Below are 26,101 nucleotides of genomic sequence, written 5' to 3'. Positions count from 1 at the left end.
TGGAACAATGTGAGGGTGAGAAATTAATGACATAAATTTCATTTTTGGATGAACTATCCCTTTAGGGTCCTGATTATAATTTTCCTTAATTTCGTGCTTAATTCGTTTAACTCACTAATCAGCATACAGTATTTATATAGACATAAGACGTACAGCATGCCCCCACACACACACACACACACACACACACTGTCTCACTCATTACAATGATCCAATATTACGTGTGTGTCAACATCTGTAGAGTTCAGGGAAGTATTATACAACGGGAAAGAGGAAGACGAGCAGGAAACTAATGAATAATGTCACTCCTTCAAAAGTGGTGGACAACAAACAGGTACACAGCAGCATACAGCTTAAGCATACAACATATCTGCCCAATACTGAGGGAAAAGGCAAAAGTCATTAGCATATATTTCACATAGTCTACAGAATGTACACAAGCCCTGGAAATCAGTTCATGTCGTTCAGGATTTGGTCGTATCGACCAATCAGGAACCAGCTTTCTTGTATCCCACCTGCGCCGTCTGTGTCAGCTCATATTCAAAGTCTTTGTCTCTACCCATAGGTGACAAGGAAGGGGCCCGAGACAATTATAAAAGAAGAAGCGGCTACAGCATACAGATTTCCCTTTAAAAAATGTCGAAGTAGACATATGAAAACTTATTTGTATGTGTAACGGTTTATATGAGTGTATATATAGAGAAAAAGAGAGACCGAGAGAGAATTGTCAAACATCACCGCAGATAATCCTGGGGCGGTGTTTCTGAGCCCTCAATTCATCCTTTAGAGCAATAAATAAAATAATAATAATAATAAAAACAAAGACAATGACTGGGGGAAGGTTTGGTTTGGTGCATCCATCATATCATGAGCTTTTGGGTTAGTTTTAGCCACGCCATTAACCCCGGGGAGTGGGCGTGGCTAATAAGCAGCAGCGTAAAAGTGGCCCATTGATGGGTGGATGGGGTTCAAGTTGAAGGATTAGGGGCGGCAGAGGCAGCGTTGGTGTTCGGACCACGATCGCCACTGTTGGCACCTGGAACAGTAAGAGAAGGTTAAAAAAAAAGAGGTGGTGAGGACAGTCTTGGGGTTTGTGAGAGGCCAAAAGTGAAAAACCGACCTGTTGCAGCCAAGGCAGATTGGGAAGAGTTTTCCGCCTGGTTCTGAGCATGTGCAGGAATGAGTACGGAAGCCAGCGAGGGGTTACTGGACAAATCTGATGATTAAATGCAATGGATATTAGTGCAAAAGACAGAATTATGCAAGTGAAAACACATTTACACTAACATTCAAAAAAAAGTTTGGGGTCAGTGTTTTTGAAAGAAAACTCGAATTTCGATTAAGATGTATTAAACTGATCAAAACAGACAGTAAAAACATTTATAATGTTACAAAATATTTTATTCCTAATAGATTCTCTTCTTAATCTTTTTATTCATCAAAGAAAAATAAAAAAATTAAGTTTTAACAAAAAAATTAAGCAGCAAAACTGCTTTTAACAGTAAGAAATGTTTATTGAGCAGCAAATCATCATATGACAGCACTGGCGAAATCTTCCAACTGAACCATAGCTAAGGTTTATCCAAAAAAGTAGCTAGGTTTGTCAGTATGAATATTCTATGGGAAAAAATCTGAATAAATAAGCTTTCCATTGATGTATTGGTTTGTTAGGATAGGACGATATTTGGCTAAAATATAACTATTTGAAAATCTGGAATCTGAGGGTGCAAAAGAAATCTCCTTTAAAGTTGTCCAAATGAAGTTCTTAGCCATGCATATTACTAATCAAAAATTACTAGTGCTGGGCAACGATATTTTTTTTAATCGCAATTAATCGCATAATTTTATGTGATTAATCGCATTGTTATTGTCAAAATTCCATAATGAATTCAAAAGTAGTGTATTGTGCACTTTTTCCATTTAAAAGTACTGCTATAAGAACAAAAGTGCAATAACATTTGGTTTGCAAACACTTTAAACAAATAAGGTGCTTTTTTTTTTACAGCAGTATTCCTTTTACATAGTAGCAGTTAAAATATTTCTTGTAAATCTCAACTTATAACATTAATGTAATTCAATTAAATATAAAACAAGCTATTTGCCACTGCCAAGGCAGTACCGTTTTTATAGAAAATATTTTATAGTTTGTTATAGAAAAACAAGTTATGCTCAGAGTCCAGTGCCTCGATCATAACATTCCGGAACCTTCCGTGTAGAGACCTGCACTATCGCGGGACCCAACGCAACAGAGTGCGGCGCTGGACATCACTTGATGGGCGAGTAATTAACCGATAATAACGCGTTAACTTGCCCAGCCCTAAAAATTAAGTTTTGATATATTTACGGTAGGAAATGTACAAAATATCTTCATGGAACATGATCTTTACTTAATATCCTAATAATTTTTGCATTAAAGAAAAATCGATAATTTTGACCCATTCAAATATACCCATGGTACTTATGACTGGTTTTGCGCTCCAGGGTCACATATTAGAATGATTTCTGAAGGATCATGTGACACTGAAGACTGGAGTAATGATGCAGAAAATTCAGCTTTGCATCACAGGAATAAATTACATGTTAAAATGTATTCAAATAGAAAACAGTTATTTTAAATTGTAATAATATTTCATTTTGATCGTTTAAACGCAGACTTGGTGAGCCTAAGAGACTTTCAAAAATGTTTTAAAACTATTACCGGACCCCAAATATTTGAATGATGGTGTACATTTGCTATTAAAATCAGTTAATACTTGTTACAATACATCAAAAAGATTAAATCAATCATCATCATTTGTGCATTTGTGTGCGGCATACCCTGTGTAGTGAAATTAAACAGCACAGGCCGCTCTCTTCCATTCGGGAGCTTGAGGTTGGGCTCACGGAGCTCGTCGAAGAAAGTGTGAGCGCAGGCCTCCAGAGGAGTGAATCGGGACGTAGGCGTGTACTCCAACAATCGGGAACAGAGAGCTATCGCCTCCGGAGGGGTCCGGGGCCGGAAAACCTAACATATGGACAACAACGCAGGACATTTGAATGCTTTATACAAACTTTTGTACAATAATTTAAACTTTTGACTGTACATAATGCTTTTTTTGGAAATACATTTGTACTCTATTTTAAATAAGTCACAGGTGAGCAATTAAAGTGCATCTGTGTTCATAGAAAACTCAGACTCATAAGATAAAACGTAAAATAAGATGGTTGTAAAGACCAGAATCACAGTCTAGAATTAAAGTGATAAAAAAGCTTGTAACACATGGAAACGCTCATGCTAACCTTAGTCCACGGGTGTGCCTTTATCTGTGGAAACTTGAATTCAGTGTAATTTGGGTTCATCTCCCGGATCTGCTCTCGTGTAGGAGTTCCCAGCACCTGTTGGAAACAAGTTCTCTTATTCTGTTGCTATTAAAATATATAGTCCACACACCACCACTATAACAACTATATACAGAGGAACAGTGTAGTTGGAATCACTTTCAGAGTGATTTTTTTCAGCTGATGAAATATAAAAAGATTGACAGCATTTCAAAAACCTTCCTACTTTAAAGCGCACTGCAACTGCTGAAGTGCATGCTCAGAATAAATGTTATCATCCATTGGTTCGTTATAACTAGAATGACTTTTATTAATATTAATACTAGAAAAGTGCGTAATGAGACACTTCAGCAAAAAGAAAAGTTGAAGCAATCCAAATTTTTAAATTATTTATGAAACTCTCATGCAACACGCACATACTTCCATACCTTGATGATTTCAACGAGCTGATCGACGCCACTGTCACCAGGAAAAATCGGCTGTCCAAGCAGCAGCTCGGCCAGCACACATCCCGCCGACCAAATGTCTGTATGAAAACAAAAGTAAACACTGAATATTACAGCACTCACTCTTCTTACAACAAAGATTAGCAGCACAAACGTATTCAATCACATTTCATTAGCATGTCTCAGTGTTGCTTTTAAGTTCTTTTAGCATTACACAACAGCTTTGTTAGAGTTGTGATTCACTCAAGCATTTCGAAATTGCTGCAGTATGGATCATTGATGCATGTAGTTTTAACCGTGAAAATGTGTAAATTAATTCTTTTTAAATAATGCATCATTTAATATGTCTGAAACAGTAAATGGTCAAATGTATTTTTTTTTTTTAAAGAAATTAATACTCTTATTCAGCAAGAACACATTACATTTATCAAAAGTGACAGTAAAGACATTTATAATGTTACAAAGATTTCTATTTGAAATAAATGCTGTTCTTTTGAACTTTCTATTCATTAAAGAATCCTGAAGAAAAATGCATCTCAGTTTCTAGAGACTGAAAGACTGGATTAATGGCTTCTGAAAATTCAGCTTTGCAACCACAAGAATAAATTACATTTTAAAACATATTCAAATAGTAACAGTTACAGTGGGGCAAAAAAGTATTTAGTCAGCCACCAATTGTGCAAGTTCTCCCACTTAAAAAGATGAGAGAGGCCTGTAATTTTCATCATAGGTATACCTCAACTATGAGAGACAAAATGAGAAAAAAAAATCCAGAAAATCACATTGTAGGATTTTTAAAGAATTTATTTGCAAATTATGGTGGAAAATAAGTATTTGGTCAATAACAAAATTTCATCTCAATACTTTGTTATATACCCTTTGTTGGCAATGACAGAGGTCAAACGTTTTCTGTAAGTCTTCACAAGGTTTTCACACACTGTTGCTGGTATTTTGGCCCATTCCTCCATGCAGATCTCCTCTAGAGCAGTAATGTTTTGGGGCTGTCGCTGGGCAACACGGATTTTCAACTCCCTCCAAAGATTTTCTATGGGGTTGAGATCTGGAGACTGGCTAGGCCACTCCAGGACCTTGAAATGCTTCTTACGAAGCCACTCCTTCGTTGCCCGGGCGGTGTGTTTGGGATCATTGTCATGCTGAAAGACCCAGCCACGTTTCATCTTCAATGCCCTTGCTGATGGAAGGAGGTTTTCACTCAAAATCTCACGATACATGGCCCCATTCATTCTTTCGTTTACACGGATCAGTCGTCCTGGTCCCTTTGCAGAAAAACAGCCCCAAAGCATGATGTTTCCACCCCCATGCTTCACAGTAGGTATGGTCTCTCTCATCTTTTTAAGTGGGAGAACTTGCACAATTGGTGGCTGACTAAATACTTTTTTTCCCCACTGTACTTTAAATGGCACGAATACTTTACACTATTATTATTTTACTTTATTTCTGATCAAATAAATGCAACCTTGGTGAAAATAATTGACTTTCAAAAACCCATACAAAATCCCAAATATATATTTTTGACCCCACAGCACAAACACAATGATTTACTAAATGTAACACTCAAGCTAAAATTAATCTATTGTACAATATTATCTGAATTAAGTCCTGTTTATATTATGACTGCAAACTATAACAGGACAGGATTTTGTATGATACTGAATCTTTTTGATAAAAAAAAAAAAAGAGTTAGCATTAGTACGCCAATGCTGGTGGTGGAGTTTAAAACGTTTTAGAATAATAAGAGCATTAGATTACCTATGCTGGAAGTGTAGTCCGTGGCTCCGAAAATGAGCTCGGGGGCTCTGTAGTAGCGCGAGCAGATGTAGGAAACATTAGGCTCACCACGCACCAGCTGCTTAGCACTGCAGGAGACAGAAAGAAACAGACCAAACGCGAGACACAGACAGAGAGAATTAGACATAACCAGAAATTACACCAACACATCAAAACCGCCATCATCATAGGACACATTATCATCACAAAGAACAATAATCATGATCATTATCGCCAAACACTAACTGCATCCAAACAAAACTTTAAAAAAGAAGTTTAAAGCAGTTTAATCAAAGAAAGTCAGTCATAGATTTAGATCAGAATGCTAAATGTGAAAGCTAAATGTGTCTAATGATGGGATTTGATCCATGAAATAGTCACTTTCACACATGAGACTCATTCAGTTTCTGTAAAATTGCCAGATGAAGTTTTCCAGTAAAGGTACCACATCACACAAGCAACGTCTTTCTGTGTTTTTATATTGCTGCTATTCACATGCCAGCAGCACAAAGTCCTCATTCCCTCAACCAACTTCATGAAGTGCATCCTGAGATGCTTTTAAGTTCACATGTTGTATATGATAGACACTTGTTGCATGCTTTTCTTTCACTATTCACTCCAAATTATCAATTTGTAAAGAAACACAAACATACACCGCATTTTTAAAGTTTGGGGTTGGTAAGACTTTTTAATGTTTTTTAAAAAGTCTCTTATGCTCACCATGGCTGCATTTATTTGATCAACAATTAAATAAATCAGCAATATTGTGAATATTTTTTCCAATTTAAAATAATTGTTTTGAATTTGAATATATTTTCAAATCTAATTTATTCCTGTGATGCAAAGCTGAATTTTCAGCATCATTACTCCAGTCTTCAGTGTCACATGATCCTTCAGAAATCATACTAATATGCTGATTTGTGCTCAAGAAACATTTCTTATTGTTATCAATGTAGAAAACAGTTGTGCTGCTTCATATTTTGTGAAAACTGTGATACAGAACCTTCTCTAATCTTCTCTAACAAGGTCTTTTCTGTGACTTTTGATCAATTTAATGTCTCCTTGGGGAATAAAAGTATTAATTTCTCCTCAAAAAATGTTTGTTTTTTTTTACTGACCCCACACTTTTGAATGGCAGTGTATGCACAATTTTCTTTACGTCAATCAACAAAAGGTTTTATAGATTATGAGCATCAATACAGAACTTCAGGCAATGTTTCAACATTGTTTTACTCAAGAACTTGAAATGAACAAGTGCTGTTAACTTTCCAGCAGATGTTAAATGCAAGATAGCACCCAGTTTCCCTGTCTCACCTTCCAAAGTCACAGAGTTTGAGTACAGCTGTCTCTGGGTCGAGCAGGAGGTTCTGCGGCTTGATGTCTCGATGGCAGATCCCATACGAGTGGATGTACGCCAAGCTGCGGAACAGCTGGTACATGTATAGCTGAAAACACACATAAATAGTGACTTTAATACAGCAGAATTTGCAAGCTGAGATCTACAAAATATTCCACCGTAAAGGTCAGAACGGAACAAAGTCATGGCGCAAACACTCATGAAAACAAGAAAATAATCCTGCTCATACATCCAGCCAGTATATCTAAACTAGCAAGACCACCATGATCCACCAAGTTGCACCACAAAATCCATGTTACTAGTTGACTGGTTTCACTAAGTAATCTGTGCAGCTTTGGTTCATGAGCTGGTCCAGCAACAAACAGACTTACACCTGCATGGAAAAATCACATGTTTTCAGAATAGTGAATTATGTCAGATTCTATTGACAGATGCTACCTTCACATAGACCATGGGCAGATTCTGCTTGGCTCTGCTGTAGTGTCTGGTCACCCGGTACACGTTTTCAGGCACGTAGTCCATCACCAAATTCAGATACACCTCATCCTTCTGTGGGTGTGAAGAAGAAGACAGGTGAGGGACGAAAGGAAGCAGGTTGATATCTAGAAAACATCTTTAAGGGATAGTTCACCCAAAAATGAAAATTCTGGCATTTATTCACTCTCATGTCAGTCCAAACCTGTATGACTTTTTTTAATCTGCAGAACACTAAAGATATTTTGAAGAATGTTGATAACCAAACAGCTTCTGATTCCCACTGACTTCCACTGTATCGACAAAAAACAGAATGGAAGTCAATGGGAACAAAAACTGATTTAGGTTCCCATCTTCTTTTGAGATGAATAACATGAGGGTGAGTAAATAATGACATAATTATCATTTTTGGTCAGAAAAGCATGACATAGGTGTGTGTTTTTATTTGCTTTTATATACAACAGAATGACTAGATTATTCAAAAATAAATCAGCATTACTATGTGGTTACATAATATATAAGTCATTTTTAGTTTAATTTTTAAAATAACATACCATTACAGAGATATACACTATTGCTCAAAAGTTTGGGGTCAGTAATTTGTTTCTTTGAAAGAAATATTACTTTCATTCTGCCATGGCATATTAAATTGGTCAAAAGTGACAGCAAAGACTTTTATATTGGACAGCATTTCAATCAGCGATGTTCCTTTGAACTTTCTATTCATCAAATAATCCTGAACAAAATAACAACATTGATAATAATACGTTTTTGGGGTTTTTTTGGTGATTTTGAAGGATCATGTGACACTGAAGACTGGAGTAATGATGCTGAAAATTCAGCTTTGCATCACAGGAATTAATTAAAATATATTCAGATAGAAAGTTATTTTAAATCATAATAATATCCCACATTACAACTGTTTTTACTGTATTTTTGATCAAATAAATGCAGGCATGGTGAACATATGTGCCTTCTATCAAAAACATTAAAACATCTTACAGACCACAGACTTTTGAACGGAAGTGTAATATTACTACTGTTTTTGTATTTTGGTCATACTGTCTCCCCCACCCCTAAATCAAACTGTTTATTTCATTCCCATATTCGCTGGAACATGTGGATAACCAGAACATGTCAGTGGTGGTCTTTCCAAAGGAAACGGGGGTCTGAGACTCAACACACAAGTCACACATAGATTATCTGAACAGTCATTATTTCTCTCTCTCTCTCTGTTGGCCCCCAGAGACATCAACTTCTTAATGTATCTAAATTAACCTGCCAAAGGCACTGAGCCAACTCCTGCCTTGCAACAGTGACATCGGCTCTGTGATTGTCCTGCGATTGGCCGAGTGGTTTCTGAGTTGTGCTGTGATTGGCTGTTCACGCACACATACAAATCCTTAGATAAAAGAGGCTGCTGAATGACAAATATTAGTATCAAGTCTCCATGCTGGTGCTTTTACACTGGTAATGAGAGAAGACAAGAGTTTTACACATTTTGAGAGAGAGCCATAATGTCATTGATGCTGATTGGTCAATATAGCATTCCAACTATGCTAAAATAAATGATATTGTAACATCTGCCCAAAAAAAGCAAATACTAGCATACTTCATAATGTACAGTATGTACCACTGTCTACTATATTTTAAAGGGGTCATATGATGCCCATTTTCCACAAGTTGATATGATTCTTTAGGGTCTTAATGAAAAGTCTGTAACATAGTTTGGTTAAAATTTCTCAAAGGTAGTGTAAAAACACCTTTTTTTATCTTGTCAAAAACAGCTTTTTTCAGATGAAGCCGTTTTTGTAGCATTTCCCTTTAAATGTTAATGAGCTCTGCTGACCCCGCCCCTCTCTTCCGAGCTGCTCTCAGAGAGACTGTTTACTTTAGCCGCATTCATCGTGACACTTGCTAATTAGCACATTATTAGGAAAGGCGATTTGCAAAGATTCATTACAAAACATTATACTAACTTAGTTGTGTACACACACTGCCAACACACATTTCAGTTCAAACTACTTGTAAAAGTGCATATAGCATCCTATGACCCCTTTAAAAGGTTTGTGAAAGTGCAAAATATGCAAGGATAAACATTTTAAATGGTAGTATGTTATATGCTGTTGCCACATGACCTCATGATGCAGCATGAAAATAAATAGCTGAAATATGCATAAAATAATACATTTTTATAATAATTTATTTATTTTTGTACTATTTAGGCTATTTAAAAAATATCCACCATGACGATCGCTGTGAGAAATACTGCAAGAGGAGTGATACAAACAGTGAAACGATGAGTTTTCTTTATTTGCATATCATTTGTATATTTTTAAATTATTGATGTTTAAAAGTTAGGATATCAGAAACAGATATGTTGTTCTTTTTTTTTTTTTTTAATCCATGTTTGTGTAAAAATGTCTTATATTTTAGCAGTCCAAACAAATATTGGGTCAAGAAATAGTTAGAGCTTGGAAGGTCAAGACAACCACATTGCATTGTGGGATACATTAGCTGTGCACATTTAAGCAAATGTAACTCGCAGACAGTTGCATACTACTGAGTCTAGATTGCATTTCTGTTCTTGACTATAAGGTGACATGATAGCTAATATCCATGAACTTTGATTCAACCACCCCACTGCCAAGCGTGAGTAAACGGATGAGAGTTCTGTCTGAACAGGGTTACATAACTGAACTGATCCTGTTTCTGTGACACCAGGGGAGCCGTCGGGACGGAGTCGCAGTGGTCAGACACTATGTCACCGTGCTGGAATGGAGGGTTAAACCGGCGAGGACAGCCCTGCTCTCACTGCCCGTCAATAAGACGGCCAGAGACACCCGCTTCACCGGCCATAAACATACTCTACGCAAGCTAAATCATCAGGTTAACATGTTTCTGCCTTACTGTGGTGCTATCTCATTACATTAACATTAGACTTTTCTTCAAATTGCAGATATACATATACTTGTAAAGTAGTGTCTTAACAAAATTAACCATATAATCATGAAATCATGAGAGTGAAATAAACAGGCCAATCAGTTTTTAAAAAAAGGAGGAATGTGATGCATACACTGCCATTTAAAAGAGTTGGGTCAGTACATTTTTTTTTATATATATTTTTGAAAGAAGCCTCTAATGCTCAACAAGGCTGCATTTATTTGATCATATATAACAGAACATTTTTTAAATATTATTACAGTTTAAAATAACTGTTTTCTATTTGAATACATGTTCAAATGTAATTTATTCCTGTGATGGTAAAGCTGAATTTTCAACATCATTACTCCAGTCTTCAGTGTCACATGATTCTTCAGAAATCATTCTAATATGCTGATATTGCTTATCAAGGAACATTTCTTCTTATTATTAATGTTGAAAACAGTGCTGCTTAATTTTTTTTGTGGAAACTGAGATATAAAGTTGCATCTTTGCTGGAAATTAATTTAAAAAACATGTACTGATCCCAAATTTTTGAACAGCTGTGTATCTTTTGTTGTTGAAATGAAAGACCATATGACCAGGACTTCAGTGTTTCAAGGCAATATGTGTGTCGTGAATTAATACAGCGGTGTAAAGTATGTTTCAGGCCATAGTATCCCTTCAATCCATTGCGACTGGCCAATCACTGACAGCATCCTACTTTCTGTTTCTTTTCCTTTATGCCTCTCAAAGCACCCCTCACACATGATCTCTTTATTTACGTCTTCCTTTCTGTCTTTGTTACAAAAGAGAGCCCTGCAGTGTGTAAGAATAACTCGAGAGTAACCGTACACCCTGCAGCCTCTCGTATGTGCATCGCTGTGTGTCTTTAGGTTAGATGGCTGACATTTAGTGAACTGAACTGGTTTATGGAGGGATAAACCAGTCTTTACGTGGCTCCACCATTAGGATGGCCTGGGTTCGGGTTCAGCATTGGTAAAACAACATGCCTGTTAAACAAACACATTGAATTTGCGTGATATATTGATTACTGTGGCTAAAATAGGTTGATTTAAACGTTGCCATGGTAACATGATTGATCTGGCTAACACCGATTAAGATTTATCGAATTGCAAGAATGACTTCTGATCGTCTTGGAAGCACCAGTTTGAATGGGCTAAAAATGTATAAATGTTTCAAAGTTTATTCCATAATTTTCCAACCAAAAAAAAGTGTTTGTTTATTTATTTATTCATCTATATTTGGTTAAGAAATCTTAGCGCTTAATGAAAACTACACATACACACAGCGATTTTAAAGGTTGGAGTAATATTTTTTTAAGCAAATACTTTATTCAGCAAGGACGCATTAAATTGATCAAAGAGACATTGTAATGTTACAAAAGATTTACAAAACAAATTAACACTCTATTATATTCTATCTACTTGTCTCCTCTTATTTATTATATATATATATATATATATATATACAACCTTGAACCTCTAACACTAGCTCTCTATTCTATTCTATTCTATTCTATCTACTTTTATTTTTATTTATAGAAAAACTTGACCCTCTAACACTAACACTCTCTATTCTATTCTATTATATCTACTTTTCTTTTTATTTATAAAAAACCTTGACCCTCTAAAACTAGCACTCTCTATTCTATTTTGAATGTATCTACTTGTTTTCTTTTTTATTTATCATATACATATATACAAAAAAATGTGTACTGCATTAGACTAACCGGGACTTACATATTGTTGCTCTTGGTTGGTTTGATTCTTTCTGTTGCCCTTATCTGTAAGTCGATTTGGATAAAAGCGTCTGTTAAATGACTAAATGTAAATATATTTCAAATAAATGTTGTTCTTTTGAACTTTCTATGCATTAAAATGCAGAAAATATTAAGCAGCATATTAGAATGATTTCTGTTGGATCATGTGACACAGCATTGCATCACAGGAATAAATCACATTAAAAAATACTAAAAGTAGAACATAGTTCATTTAAAATTGTAATGATATTTCACAATATTACTTTTTTTATTGTACCAAATAAATTCGGTCTTGGTGAACCTACGAGACTTCTTTCAAGAACATTAAAAATCTTAGCAAAAGGACGTGTATTCATAGAGATGTACACATATAAACTTATGTTATTAAAAATATGTATTTATTATATTTTCGAGGAAGTAATATGGAAAATCCTAACTTCTGGCCCAAGTCAGCACAGAGAAAAAAATACTCTATTAAACACTGCTTTAGTCATGGAAAGGTCCTTGATTGCTTTTCTGACTGATGTGACACTTCAATTGAATTCACTCAATCCAAAACGTGAAGGGAAACAAAGGAGCATGTGGATGAAACAGACCCTATTTGCTCAGAAAAATTCTCAAGTTTCACAACCAATCATTTTCCAAACCACAGCCAAAGCATGAGCTGCAATCTATATTTATATATGAATGTGGCCCGCCTGGCTGAAGTGAACTGCCTCTGACATGAACTATGCATATATGAACATGGTTAGTGTTGGGTTACATTGTGGTACCTTGTCCTTCTTTCTCAAAAAGAAAGAAATGGTTGATTTTGGATGTCTGCAGCTTGTAAAGTTAAAACTTTACTCTGTAAAAACCTACTCTCATGTATATAGCATTCTCGTTATAGGATCCTGACAAGACTCCGATCGTATTTGTGTGATATGTTTACAAATTATTCATTAAAAGAGAAGTCTGAACTCCCATAGACCTGAACTCGATGAACTCCCTACACGCACACAATGTTCCTTTGGTTGGCTGCACAGGAGCCAGAGCTTGTCATACAGTAAAAATAGGGCTGGTCTAACATTTTAGCTTCCCATCAATCAAGCGTTTCCTACTGAGCTGTCACTGGCCACTGCTGTGACAGGTTTTGCCCCCAGGGCTATCGCAGGATTACCAGAAATCCCATCCACAGGTCAACGCTGCAGGGCATGAGCAGCCTGAGCTGTAAATCACAACAAAAATACTAGAGCCCGACCGATATATCGTTTTGCCGATATTATCGGCCGATATGAGCCAATAACAGATTGGAGATTAAAATAATAGTAGATTTGTCTCATTTTAAATGAATAATAAAAACTGAGATAAAAAATTTACTTAAGCCAGAATTTAAATGTTACTATGGTAAAATAAATATTCAAACCACGTGTGTTACAACTAACACCCCCGTTACTTTGTGCATCGCACTCATCGCAAGTTTATTGTTAAATTGTTAAATGCCCTTACATATCTCTGTCACCATTATAAGTGTTTGATCACCACATTTGAGTGATCATTGCAAAAAATGTGTTTATGTATATATATTCTGTTTATGTATATACTGTATTCTATATATAGTACCAGTCAAATGTTTGGACACACGAATGGGAAAGTGTCCAAACTTTTGACTGGTACTGTACTATAATATACACAAAGAATATCGGTATTGGTCTTTTTTTTACTCCCTAATATCGGTATCGGCCCCAAAAAACCCATATCGGTCGGGCTCTAAAAAATACCATCCTGTTTGGATAGCAGATGTCTTCTAGTGTATGTACTGTATGCATGTGCATATTATTTATAGATCTATTTATATAATGATTTGAAGAAGAATGACAATGTTTTGTGTATGTGTAATAGGGCTGCAACTAACGATTATTTTGATAATCGATTAGTTGGTCGATAATTTTTTAGATTAATCGGATTTCTTTTTCTTTTTTTTAATTGACAAAAAACACACTATTCCACATTCTGCCCAATATCCTTCAAACAAACGTGCCAACTGAATGTTATTTAAACATAAAGTCAGTGCTTAACAATTTATTAGACCACCTGCCATAATAAAGAGAAAACACATTTTAGGAATTTTAGAAAAATTGTTTAAATCAAAAAATGTTATAGTCATTTATTGGGCAAATAAACTTAAACAACTAAATAGTATTTATTCACATAACAAAAATGGCCTCCTATGCTCTTTGTAACAGCTTGCATTCTTGCTGGAATTGTTTATGTACTTTTTGACTGTAATTGTATCTGGAAAAAAAACACTAAAGCTCTCTGCCTTTCTTTCATAGATAACAGCAATTATAGCATTAGAAATAGCCTACAACTGTTACTAAAGAGTTTACGTATATTGGAGGACTAACCAATCCAGAAAGCTAAAAAATTATTTTGGTAATCACCAGTACTGTTAGTTTAGAGCAGCAGTGGCACAAACCATAATTTGTTAAAAAAAAATTGACATAAATTTGTTTTAATAAATTTGTGAAGCATTGTATGTAGTGAATATAGTTTAAATCTCTGCATTAAAAATTTTAATAATAATAAAGATGATAAAGACGAATAAAATCACAAACTCAGTTATAACCAATAGGTAAGAGTAATGTTCTGCAGGAACACACGTTCACTTTGACCACAGTCACGTCTTACGTCATTTCTCATTTCTTTACCCTGTTAAAGGCGGTTATGAAGCATCTGATATTTATATTCAATTACACGCTGTTATCCCCTTACAGTTCCTACTTTCATAAAATACTAGCAATGCATGTTGACCTTTAAACCTTAATTTAACTTTCAACAACAGATATTTCAGCACAATTAATGTTTTTGCGCTGATTATTAATTGTCTCTATTTTCCGTCTGTCTGACGCGCGTGCACGCGCCGGCGCTTATTCAGTAAAGATTAAAACTTAACACAGACTGTCAGGACGGACCTTTATGCAAAAATGGAAATGCTCGCGTGAATTTGTGACATTTATAAAGTAAAAAAGTGAAAGCGAAGTGTGGCCAAGTATGGTGACCCATACTCGGAATTTGTGCTCTGCATTTAACCCATCCAAGTCCACACACACAGTAGTGAACACACACCCGGAGCAATGGGCAGCCATATTGCTGCGGCGCCCGGGGAGCAGTTGGGGGTTCGGTGCCTTGCTCAAGTGTCTCACCTCAGTCGTGGTATTGAAGGTGGAAGAGAGCACTGGTTATTCACTCCCCCACCTACAATCCCTGCCAGACCTGAGACTCGAACCTGCAACCTTTGTGTTACAAGTCAGACTCTCTAACCATTAGGCCACGACTGCCCCATAAGTATATGACCATAAACTAAAAGTTTAAAAAGAGGACGCACATGCATCATCTGTCAAAGCGCCTGACAGGGCAAGCCATTACGCTGATGCATTAGCTTAAAGCTTAAATAAAGAATTCTCATGTTTTGGGCAGCTTGGATCACGTATCTCTCCCGCAGCATCTCATTCTGTTTCCTCCACTATTTTTAGATGCATTTTATCCATAGAAATGCGTAATTCACTGCTGTAATTTGACACGACCGGCTGCAGTTGGACGTGCACTGTGGGCAGACCCAACTAATCGATAATGAGAATCGTTGTCGATGATTTTCATAATCGATAATAATCGATTTTATCGATTAGTTGTTGCAGCCCTAATGTGTACCGCACCATTAGATGGAGTTCCCAAGTTCTGGGACAGTAAAGTATATTTAATTCAATTTATATGTTTATAAATATGTACAAAAATATTCAAAAGTATAAAAATCACTAAATATTAGTGTTGTGTTCGATACATCGATACGATGATGTATCGTCACAGAGATTTGACGATACGAGTATCGATACAGCTGGCCCTGTATCGATATTGTGGCACGTGTGTAGCAGTGGACCGCGCTTAATTTGAATACAAGAACACCGTTTAAAATGGCAGCAAGGTTTAATCTGGCCGCAGAGGAACACAACTGGGTTGCCTGATATAAAGAGACTAAATCCTCGACACAGAGCTTCCCACTTGCGCAATACGTTTGAGAAAGATAATGTAGCTCTTGAGCGATTAAGCTATTTTATTGATAAAATTGCGGGGCAGCGCTAAAAAGTTTGTGTTGCTGAATGTCTGTGTGCGTGTGCAACGTGATCTGTTTGAGTGACTAAACATGTGTGCATGAGCTACAAGACAGCGCATTAGCTTAGAACTCTTCTAATTTTTATTTTTTTAAACGTAGAGAGTGTGTTAATTTGTGCAATGATAACCTACCAGCAATGTTAAGATGATTTTTTTTATATATTAGTATGAGTACATTAAAATATACATTTATTAGACTGAGTACATTATTATTTATGGGCTTAAAAACAAGATGCAAACAATCAGAATATTGTAGCTGGTGGGGAGTGCCCAATGTAAACATATGTCATTACCTATATTGTACTGTGGTACAGTTATGGAGGCCCTTCATAATGCAGAGGTCAACTGCCTGCTCTGCCAATAGTTAGCAATGGCCCTATAGTATGCATTGTTTAATAAACAACTGTTTTACTAAATTCTGCTGAGGTGAAATTCAGTGCAGTCCTGTACCGGGATACGTATTGTATCGTGACTTTGCTGGTGATACACAGCCCTACTAAATATATGCATGAAGTAAAAAGCTACAGCACTATTAAGATTGATTGATTACTTATTTATTTATTCAGAGTTTCTGCAGGTTTTATGAAGGTAAATTTAAGACTTTTAAGACCTTTTTAAGGAAAATGGAACAAATGCTCCCAACTACTAGAATTTGGACATTTCTACTGTACCTTCTGATCACACTGCAAAAAAAAAAAAACAATGTTTATCATCTGTATTTTTGTCTTGTTTTCCAGTGCAAATGCCTAAAGATTCTTTAAGCAAGATACATTTACTTGAGAAGCAAAATTACATAAAATAAGAAGTCTTGTTTTATGAGAAAGTTATCAAAACTGAGTTTATGATTAAAACAAGAACAAATATCGGCCAATGGGCTAAAAAAAATCCGAATTCAAAGGGAAAACAAGTTTTCATTCATACCTCTTAACAGATGATTATTGTTTTAACCATAAACTAAATAAATGTTGCTCAATTTCTGAAAAAAAAACAAAAGACTTTCAAGTAAATGTACCTTGAGTTTAAGATGTTTAGAAATTTGAAAGTTAAACTGAGCTGCGTTTAGCAGGTGTGCGACAATGCTGCTGTGCGGCAGAAATGAGGACTGTTTGAAACTCTTTTTTCCACTAAAACTTTGATGCGCATCGTCTCAGTTTAATACGTGAACATAACAAAAGATGTGATCGCAAAACAATCAGGAAAAAGGCATTACATGCAAATATATATAGTCGCCACTGGCGACCTCAGCAAAAAATTCACTCGCAAATTAATATTTTTGGTCGCAAATGCGACCGTTTTAGTTGCAGTCTGGAGCCCTGATGAGTTTGCTGGTGTCCAGAGTGTAACTCAGTGTGCAAGAGCCAAACTACCTGCAGGGCTCTGCTGCAGTCCCTTGCAAGCACAGCTCATTAAAAAGTTAGATATCAGACTGCTATTCACTTCGGGGTTGCACCATAGGAATATATATCCCACGACCCTGAGCATTTGCTGGAAACTGCTGGACAGCATGTTTCTGGTCTATAGGGCACATAATGCTGCTCATAAAAATGCTGCCGCCTCGTGGTACCATCACAGAGAGGCTCAAAATCACTTTCCCCTGACAATTTTCAAGAGACAGCTGAAAACCCATCTCTTTCGAAGCTACTTGACTTCATCATAAAAAATAAATAAAAAAATAAATAAATAAAAATACAAAAAAAACAACAAAAAAAAAAATAATAATAATAATTCTCTCTCTTTATTTATTCCTTCTCTTTCTAGCTTGTACTTATTTGAACAATGTCTAAGAACTTGGTATTACAACCACTTCCTGTGTCTGTTTGCCTCTTAAGAAGAATCGCTTTATGTATCCCCCAATTGTAAGTCGCTTTGGATAAAAGCGTCTGCTAAATGACTAAATGTAAATGTAAATGTAAAAAAAAAAACAGAGGTAAGAAAAGTGGCACTCACTTTGTCTCCACTGGAGTAGAAGAAGTAGCGCAGATGGACAATGTTACAGTGATCCAACTTCCTCATGATCTGTAACTCACGATTCTGACATAAAAACAATTTATAGACAGAGAGAAAGAAAGAATCATGAGAAATGACATCAATATAATGCTAAATGGTTATAAGGCTAAACTAGTCACTTTAAGACTAAATGATAAACCAACAATAAAGAAATTCTTACCTTAAACTAGGGATGCACGATATATCGGCCACCATATCGGTATCGGCCGATAAATGCTCATTTTTTCTGTTATCGGTATCGGCCCGATAAGAAAATTTGGCCGATATCTTAAAGTCGATAAATAATGCATTATTTCCTTCAGAGACACTTCAGATGCGCGCTGTTCGTTTGGAGCCTTTTGTGCAATTGTACGTTGTAATATTGTTTTTATTTGATGTATATCTGATTTATCTCATATGGAATGCGTTTGGTTAAGTTAAAAGAGTGCTTCAGTTTACCGGTGATCATCTTTAGCTCAAACAGCAGTGCACAACATTAATAGCTATGATTGGGAATGTCGTGTATATAACATTCTAATGAGAACATTATTATAATAAAATGTTGTGAATTCTTTGGGTTTAGTTGCTGTGTTTCAGCGCGTTGTTATGGGAAGAGCGCATCCACAACAGGATCACACATTCTGACTATAGCACGCAATAACTGCGTCATTTTGTACATATATAAGTTGTAATATTATGTTTATGTTGTATTAATATTAATCTCAGGATGCATTTCCTTGAGTTAAATAAGCTGCCAGCAAAACGCTTCAGTTTACCATGTTCATTCAGCTCTTCAGCTTCAGCACGCGCAGCTCAAACGGCTGCTATTTAAAACAGTGGTATTAATTTGTTACTTTTTCAAAATCATTGATACATTATTAATAATAACAACCACTTTTATTTTTCTCTTATTATTTTCATCAACAATATGGTTTAGTAATTAAAATCATTTAATTATTGTCCGTGCAGAGGCTATTCCATTTTATTGATCTATGGCGCATTCATTTTGATTCTTTACACGTGTAATGATGTCCAGTGACTTGTTTGCATTATTTATGCATTATTTTATTTATTTGTAAGACTTTTTTATGACTAAATTTGGTAATGGGAGAGTAAAATAATTTTTAAAACGTACACCGTTCAAACTAGGCTGCTTATGTTGAAGTGTTTGGGATGTGGGTTTTAATGATGAGAACTTTTTTGTAATCAGGCTCTCAAAAAGTATATAAAAATTTGGATATAGATTTATCGGCCAACATATCGGTTATCGGCTTTCAAAAATAAAGAATTATCAGTTATCGGTATCGGCCAAAATGTTCATATCGGTGCATCCCTACCTTAAACCTTTTATCCTGCAGCACCTTCTTTATGGCCACCAGCTCTCCGGTGCTGCACAGCTTCGCTTGATATACGACCCCAAATGAGCCGTTCCCGATGACCTTTGTGTCCGTGTAGCTGACCTCCTGAGGTCGGTCGGGTCCCTGACCGGGGTTCGCGGCCACTGTTGTAACTTTACTGCCATCTTTATCTCCTAAAGAGAGAGAGAAAGTATACAATGACTATTCCTTTGTAATGAACTGGCCTGTTTTACATGGTCACATGCTCTCTAGGTGTTACTATGCTCATTAGCGTGAGATCCTGCATGTAACATTTATTCACCTGAGCTCATTTTTTAGTTAAAAACATCCGCTTCACACCACATCACAGTTTCGCACCCCTGAGCAAGTGCTCGACAACATGAAAATGGGAAATATGAGGACAAAATGGGAACTGTCCACAATTATAAAGTAGAAATATATTTTGAAACTCAGTACTCACTTTTTCTCCCTCTCTGTGAATTCATATTTCTATTAAAAGAGTATTCCTCTCTATTAAATTAACCTTTTTAAATGAATCTTCCAATGCACCAAAGGTCTAGTTTCTTGGCATAACCATGTGTAACCTGGTCTGCGGTCAAGAAATAGAAAACTGACTAAATACTTTTGTGAGTTTAAATTATGGATAATTTCATTTTATAGTTAGCTGATGGGATAATTCATCTGCACAAGTAGACTTTAATTGGAAACTAAAGCTAGATCATCGTTTAGAAAGTGCTCTAGTCCAGGACAAAGGCCAAAAATCTGTTAAAAAATTATGTAAATAGTAATATTTTGAAATTATTATTGAAGTAACTTTTTCATAATTCAATTTATTCCTGTGATGCAAAGCTGAATTTTCAGCATCATTACTCCAGTCTTCAGTGTCACATGATCCTTCAGAAATCAATCTGATATGCTGATTTGCTGCTCAAAAACATTACTTCTTATTATCAATGTTGAAAACAGGTAAATTTTTGTGGATTCTTGATGAATAGAAAGCATTTATTTGAAATTGAATTTTTGTAATAAAAGGAAATATCTTTCCTGTCACTTCTGATCAATTTAACGCTGAATAAATTACAAATATATATTAAACATAAATATATATACTAAATATACAAATCTAAATATTTATTTAAAAATGTTTATGCTGAGTTTCAAGCAGGCCCATTTCTGAAAAAAAATCAAGGTAAGGGAAGCACTTGTGAACCTGTTCTTTAGTGTTTATTACAGACAGTCCCTACAGAATGAAAGCACAAGGAAGGAAATATCAGATTTACCAGTATAGACATTATCATGATTCATAGAGCATCTAGGTCAGGAATGCACTGGTGTCACAAAAATATCTTTAAAAAAAGGGAATAATTAGCAGTTCTGCTTGTGTTTGCTTTCTAAATGAGTCATGTAAGGGTCTCTGTCTTTTACAGTCAACAGCTGTGACTAAAAAGATCTGAAAAGAACCGCAGAAAATGGATCAACAAGCAAGCGAGCTGAACTTGAGAATAGATTCATGAACAAATCATTTAGCTTGTTTTGTGAATCAGATCAGGAACTAGGTCAAAAGAATGATTTGTTCATGAATCGAATCGAACCAATCCGGATCTCAAATTAACGGCTCGCTCAGGTAATTGAACTCAAAGCTAACGTACAGATTTAGGACACTTTATAACATCCTTTTTGGTGCTTGACAGATGTGTTGCATAGACAAGAGCTGTATGAGAAATTCATTACAAAAAACGGCATTATTACAGTGAACAGTCTTGCTGCATGTTTGCAGGCAATCTAAGCCAATTTAAGTGAAATAGTATAAGCATGTGTGTGTGTGTGTGTGTGTGTGTCTGTGTGTGGCAGGTCAAGTGAGCTGTGGAGTAAAGTGCAGACAGAGTGCACGTTCAGCACGGGGAAATGTGATGAGTCAGAGGGTGTGAGTGTGCACACACAATCGCACGATGAGCTAATAAAGATCTCGGCTCCCAAACTTACGCAGCATGGAATTTTAATTGAGTCACGGCCCATTACTTACCCAGATCATCTTCCCATCCTGCAACTCTGACACCATCCCGCTCGCCAACTGACTAGTCATTTAGCAATTCAGATAAACTGAGGCATTTAATATAAGACGCAGCTTAGCTTAATCTTCTCCGGTCTAAGAGACTTTTCAGCATTAATCACATTATCTCACATACAAAATGATTATCCCTCGCCATCCGCTATGTTAAGAACAGATGAAAATGAAACTATCATGAATAAAACATGAACTGATTATGAATATCCAATGATTAGCCCTGCAGAATTTAAACACCAACTTTCTACATATCAAACCTTGTATATTTATTTTTATTATTATGAATGTTAGTCAGGATGAATGTCATAATTAACTTGAAGCGTATGACAGGCTGTGAGGCACCAACGTTCAATTGGCTGCACTTTGGGATGCACTAATATTAAAATCCTGAATGATACCAATAAGCCAATAAGTATTTTCATGTTACGGCATTAAAATGTACAGTATGAAAAATGGATACTCATTTTGAGATTTACTAAATATTATATTTAACAGAATTACAACATTTATTTTATATTTATATTACACTATCATTCAAAAAAAATTTGGGTCAGTAAGATGTTTTTTAAGAATTTCATGTGAATTCAAGCAAGAATGCATTGAATTGATCAAATGACATTAAAGACAAAAACTTTCAAATAAATGCTGTTTTTAGACTTTCTGTTTAACAAAAAAATCCTGGAAAACAAATATTACAAAAATATTAAGTAGCACAACTATTTAATAATAAGAAATGTTTCTTGAGTAGCAAATCAGCATATTAGAATGATTTCTGAAGGAACATGTGACACTGAAGACTGAAGTAATGATGCCGAAAATTCAGCTTTGAATCACAGAAATAACTTACATTTTAAACTATATTCAAATAGAAAGAGTTCATTTAAATTGTAATAATATATCACAATATTACTGCTTTTACTGTATTTGTGATCAAATGAGACATTCTTCAAAATATCTTCCTTTGTGTTCAACAGAAGAAAGAAACTCATGCAGGTTTGGAGCAACTTGATGGTAAATGATGACAGAACTGTCATTTTTTGGTGAACTGTCCCTTTAAATAACAATTCTGTGTCCATACAGGAATATTCTATTAATATCAGAATATGATCATGTGTTTATCATATAAATGTGATTGCCAAAACCGGACACAATATTTTTTTTTAAATCTGTAAAAGACAGTTGGCATATTCCTTAATCAGACATTTGGGTCACATAAACACTTTATTTTTTCAGACTTCTATAACCTGGAATATTTGATTAATCTGGTTATGGTAATCAGGTCAGTGTTAGTTTAGGATCATTGGGATACTATTATAGTTTATTAACATTTGGAATTCGTTTTTATTTTTCTATCTTCTGCTTTCATTTTATTTTAGTTAAAGTTTTAGTTATTTTGCTTTGTGTTTCTGTCATTTTCATTTGTTTTTTAATCATGTCTATGTACAGTAGCTTTTATTCACTTTTATTTTTTACGTTTATTTTTACTACATCCAATTAAACAATGCAGCAACTAGCTGAAATTAAGAAAAAAAAAAAGCTTTTTTATATTTTCTTTTCTTTTCTTTCAGTAAATGTTTCATTTATTTCAAGTAATGGAATTTTTTTTTTATGGTTTAAGTTTTAGTTAACTTGTAATCAGGGTGATGTGTTTACATGATTACATGTTTAAAAATCTGATTATTATCTGACAATTCTTGTGCATGTTAACGCGGTCATTATCTTGCTGAAAAAAAAAGGTCTTGGCACTGCAACCTCCCTGGAATAAACTACTGAGCTGTGCAATGATGCCCAGGCAGGGTGCTTTCTCAAGAGCACAATGCAGCAAATGTATTTCCATTGAGCAGATCTGACAATAAGAGACAGGACCTGACCCATCCCTTGAGATCCAGACAGCATTACATTAGGGGAAAGATTATATGACAGATGCTCACAAACTGTATATCATACACATATCCATCCTGATCATAACCAAGTGTAAATTTCTTGTTTATCTTATAGTGTTTGGATGAGAAATATTACGATATGAGATATAGAGTAGTAGATGTTGATACTTACTGATGACTTTCATGTTGCCAAAGGCTGAAGGCTGCGGCACTGGCTTGCAGCTCTCCGCAAATGAGGTGGTCCTAGGCCGGCCTGACATCTCCAAGATCCCGTTACTGTTCAACCACGATCCTTATAGGCTCCTTTAACACAAGAGTAAATATCTGGGGTCCGAATAGCTTCTGTTTAAGCAAATAAAGGAAAACTCCAGGTTATCTCTTCTAATGCAGTGAATTCAGAGGTGGTCAGCTGGTTGTAGATGAAGATATCCGTTCATTAACCACCGAATGTGCCGTTTAAAAACACTTTACAAGGCAAATGGCACACATTAGTCCCCGTTTTAGACTCGCCGATGATAATGTCACAGAAAAATGTCTATGGAAAAACAAAATCACATTATCTTGGACAGACATTCAGCCTACATCAGTTCACATCAGTATATCCAGAGCGCAGAACTGTTATCTCGCATGCGCGCAGATGAAGTCTGCCGAGATCAGATAAACTTACTCAATTATAATTTATCTTTCACTTTGTATCCTTCAGATGTTGCAGGCGGGTATCGATAAAGCTGACACCGAGACTTGCCATGGCCGCATCAGTTCGTGAATATTGATCTAGATTCGATAAAACGCAAATAATTCAGGCACCTTTCTTCCAACTGACGGTAAGAATGTCGCTAGGTTTTTCCCTGACGAATCCCTGACGAAGACGTTTCCTTCCGAGTGACACAGCCGCTCTGGATTACTGTTGGGTCGTTCTTGAACGATTCGTTCATTTTGCTGAACGAGACTCAAAGGTCCGAGTCGGTAAAATGATCCGAACTTCCCATCACTACTCTGGATACCTCCTTCTAGCGATGTGAGTGAGATTCACGAACGAATCATTCAGAATCATGAATCGAATCTTTTTAATGGATCTTTCAAAACGACTCGTTCCAGAATCGGACTGGTTCTTGATTCCGCTGATAGTATTGTAAATATTTTAAAAGCCAAATTGCATAAATATTGAGCAATAAAACCTAGGTCTACTGTAATTACGTTTATGACGGCTCATTTAGCCAACATGTAAATCAATAATCAGGATTTTTTTAAATGTAAATGAAAATTATATTTAGGTTCTAAACTATGTTTTTTATGAGTTGGGACATTGCAGCAAACTGACTGAACTGGGACACTAAACGCTCTTTTACATAAAATTTCATCGAAAAGGCATAGTAAACAGCAATATGTGTTTGCGTGTGTCTTTGTAACGTTTTAGAGTCCACGCCGGGATCACGTAGAGACGTAATGTCGTCATGACGTAGAGAATCGCTGAATTGTTTCTTTGAAATTAACTGTTCAAAAGAACCGATTCACGGAAATCAGTCAGGCTTCCCACTACTACCTCCTACCGGAAGGTGAAGGATAGCGCAGTACAGTACTCCCTCTCTCTCCGCTGTTACATTACTGCCTCCACAGTCGCTTTGGAAAATAGTACGTCTTTTACGTAAAAACGCGCTTTCAAACGTAAAGCTCTCCGCTGAAAGCGCGCAACGTGATTTCGAAATTTGTAGACGTGAAATGGGTGGAGAATCCGCAAGCCAATGATGATTGAGTGTTTATACAAATCACTTTATACAAATGTCATGTAAATTATAAGAAATAATCAGGGGTCTATGATTTGTCTTGACTTGTCTGTATGGTTGTTCCCTCTTTTGTCAGTTCCAAAATCTACTTACAACATTTTGTAAAAGGTTCAAATATATTTAATATGTTTAATGTATGTTTTACACATATTTCAAATATTGTGTAAGATAAGTATTTCAAGAATGTTGATATCTCTCATACAAAACTCATACTGGTCAACCACCCGTTTTTATTTGTTTATTTTATTATGATACAATATGATACTTGTGCATTATTTACAGCTCTTTTTGAATTCAATTAATACCAATCATTTTTCGGATTTAAATGTATTTCTATTAATTTATTGAAATTCAATTAAAGTAATTGACGTACAGTGAGGACATTATGTTAAAAAAGCCCTTCCTACAAAAAAAAAAAAAAGTCTCATAAAATCAGTTCCAGTGGGCAAATACTGCCACTTGAAAATGACAAAGGACAGTGGTGATATTTTTAATTTTATATTTTTATACTTATTTTTTATAAAATATTTATAATTTATAATAATGTTTCCCCTTAAAAATAATTTGATTCTCTCATCACACTGTACTCTAGCTAGGCTACAGAACCAAAAAAAAAACAAAAAAAACAGTAGCCCCTCACTGCAGAACCATAGACTGTATAAAAGCATGTGTTGGCATTGCCTTCACCATAGCCGTCAGCTGTTATGCTAGCTCTGTGTTGTTGTGCGAGTTATGTATGTATATGTATGTATGACTACGTTACTGACTAGAATTTACGTTTTTTTCTT

General features: G+C 35.6%; 1 protein-coding gene across 3 annotated transcripts; it reads right to left on the bottom strand.

The window, feature by feature from the left end:
- LOC107675878 (glycogen synthase kinase-3 beta-like) lies at positions 1–24,418 on the bottom strand. Of its 3 annotated transcripts, XM_016470386.1 has the most exons (12): positions 24,197–24,418; positions 23,702–23,832; positions 19,561–19,754; positions 18,185–18,268; positions 7,348–7,458; positions 6,867–6,997; positions 5,535–5,641; positions 3,747–3,844; positions 3,280–3,375; positions 2,818–3,004; positions 1,121–1,216; positions 1–1,036 (listed from the first exon to the last, which is right to left on the bottom strand). In XM_016470386.1, the coding sequence occupies exons 2-12, from the start codon at positions 23,787–23,789 to the stop codon at positions 969–971; spliced, it is 1,260 nt and encodes a 419-aa protein (XP_016325872.1). In that variant the 5' UTR covers positions 23,790–23,832; positions 24,197–24,418; the 3' UTR covers positions 1–968. The 3 variants fall into 3 exon arrangements, with proteins under 3 accessions (XP_016325872.1, XP_016325865.1, XP_016325876.1); XM_016470379.1 differs by having other exon boundaries at positions 23,702–24,418; XM_016470390.1 differs by having other exon boundaries at positions 19,585–19,754; positions 23,702–24,418.
- Positions 24,419–26,101: the final 1,683 nt, after the last annotated feature.

Source organism: Sinocyclocheilus anshuiensis, unplaced genomic scaffold (assembly GCF_001515605.1).
Source record: "Sinocyclocheilus anshuiensis isolate Anshui unplaced genomic scaffold, SAMN03320099.WGS_v1.1 scaffold469, whole genome shotgun sequence".
In the NCBI taxonomy this organism is placed as follows: domain Eukaryota; kingdom Metazoa; phylum Chordata; class Actinopteri; order Cypriniformes; family Cyprinidae; genus Sinocyclocheilus; species Sinocyclocheilus anshuiensis.
The sequence above is the reverse complement of the archived record's forward strand: the minus strand, read 5'-3'. Positions and strand labels throughout refer to the sequence as shown.

Excerpts from the sequence above, each read along its gene's own strand:
- LOC107675878 (XM_016470379.1), bottom strand. The coding sequence starts at position 23,789 with ATGTCAGGCCGGCCTAGGACCACCTCATTTGCGGAGAGCTGCAAGCCA. Across the intron at positions 5,642-6,866 it reads AAACTCTGTGACTTTGGAAG|TGCTAAGCAGCTGGTGCGTG; the intron begins GTGAGACAGGGA and ends TGTCTCCTGCAG. Across the intron at positions 1,037-1,120 it reads ATCTGCCTTGGCTGCAACAG|GTGCCAACAGTGGCGATCGT; the intron begins GTCGGTTTTTCA and ends TTACTGTTCCAG.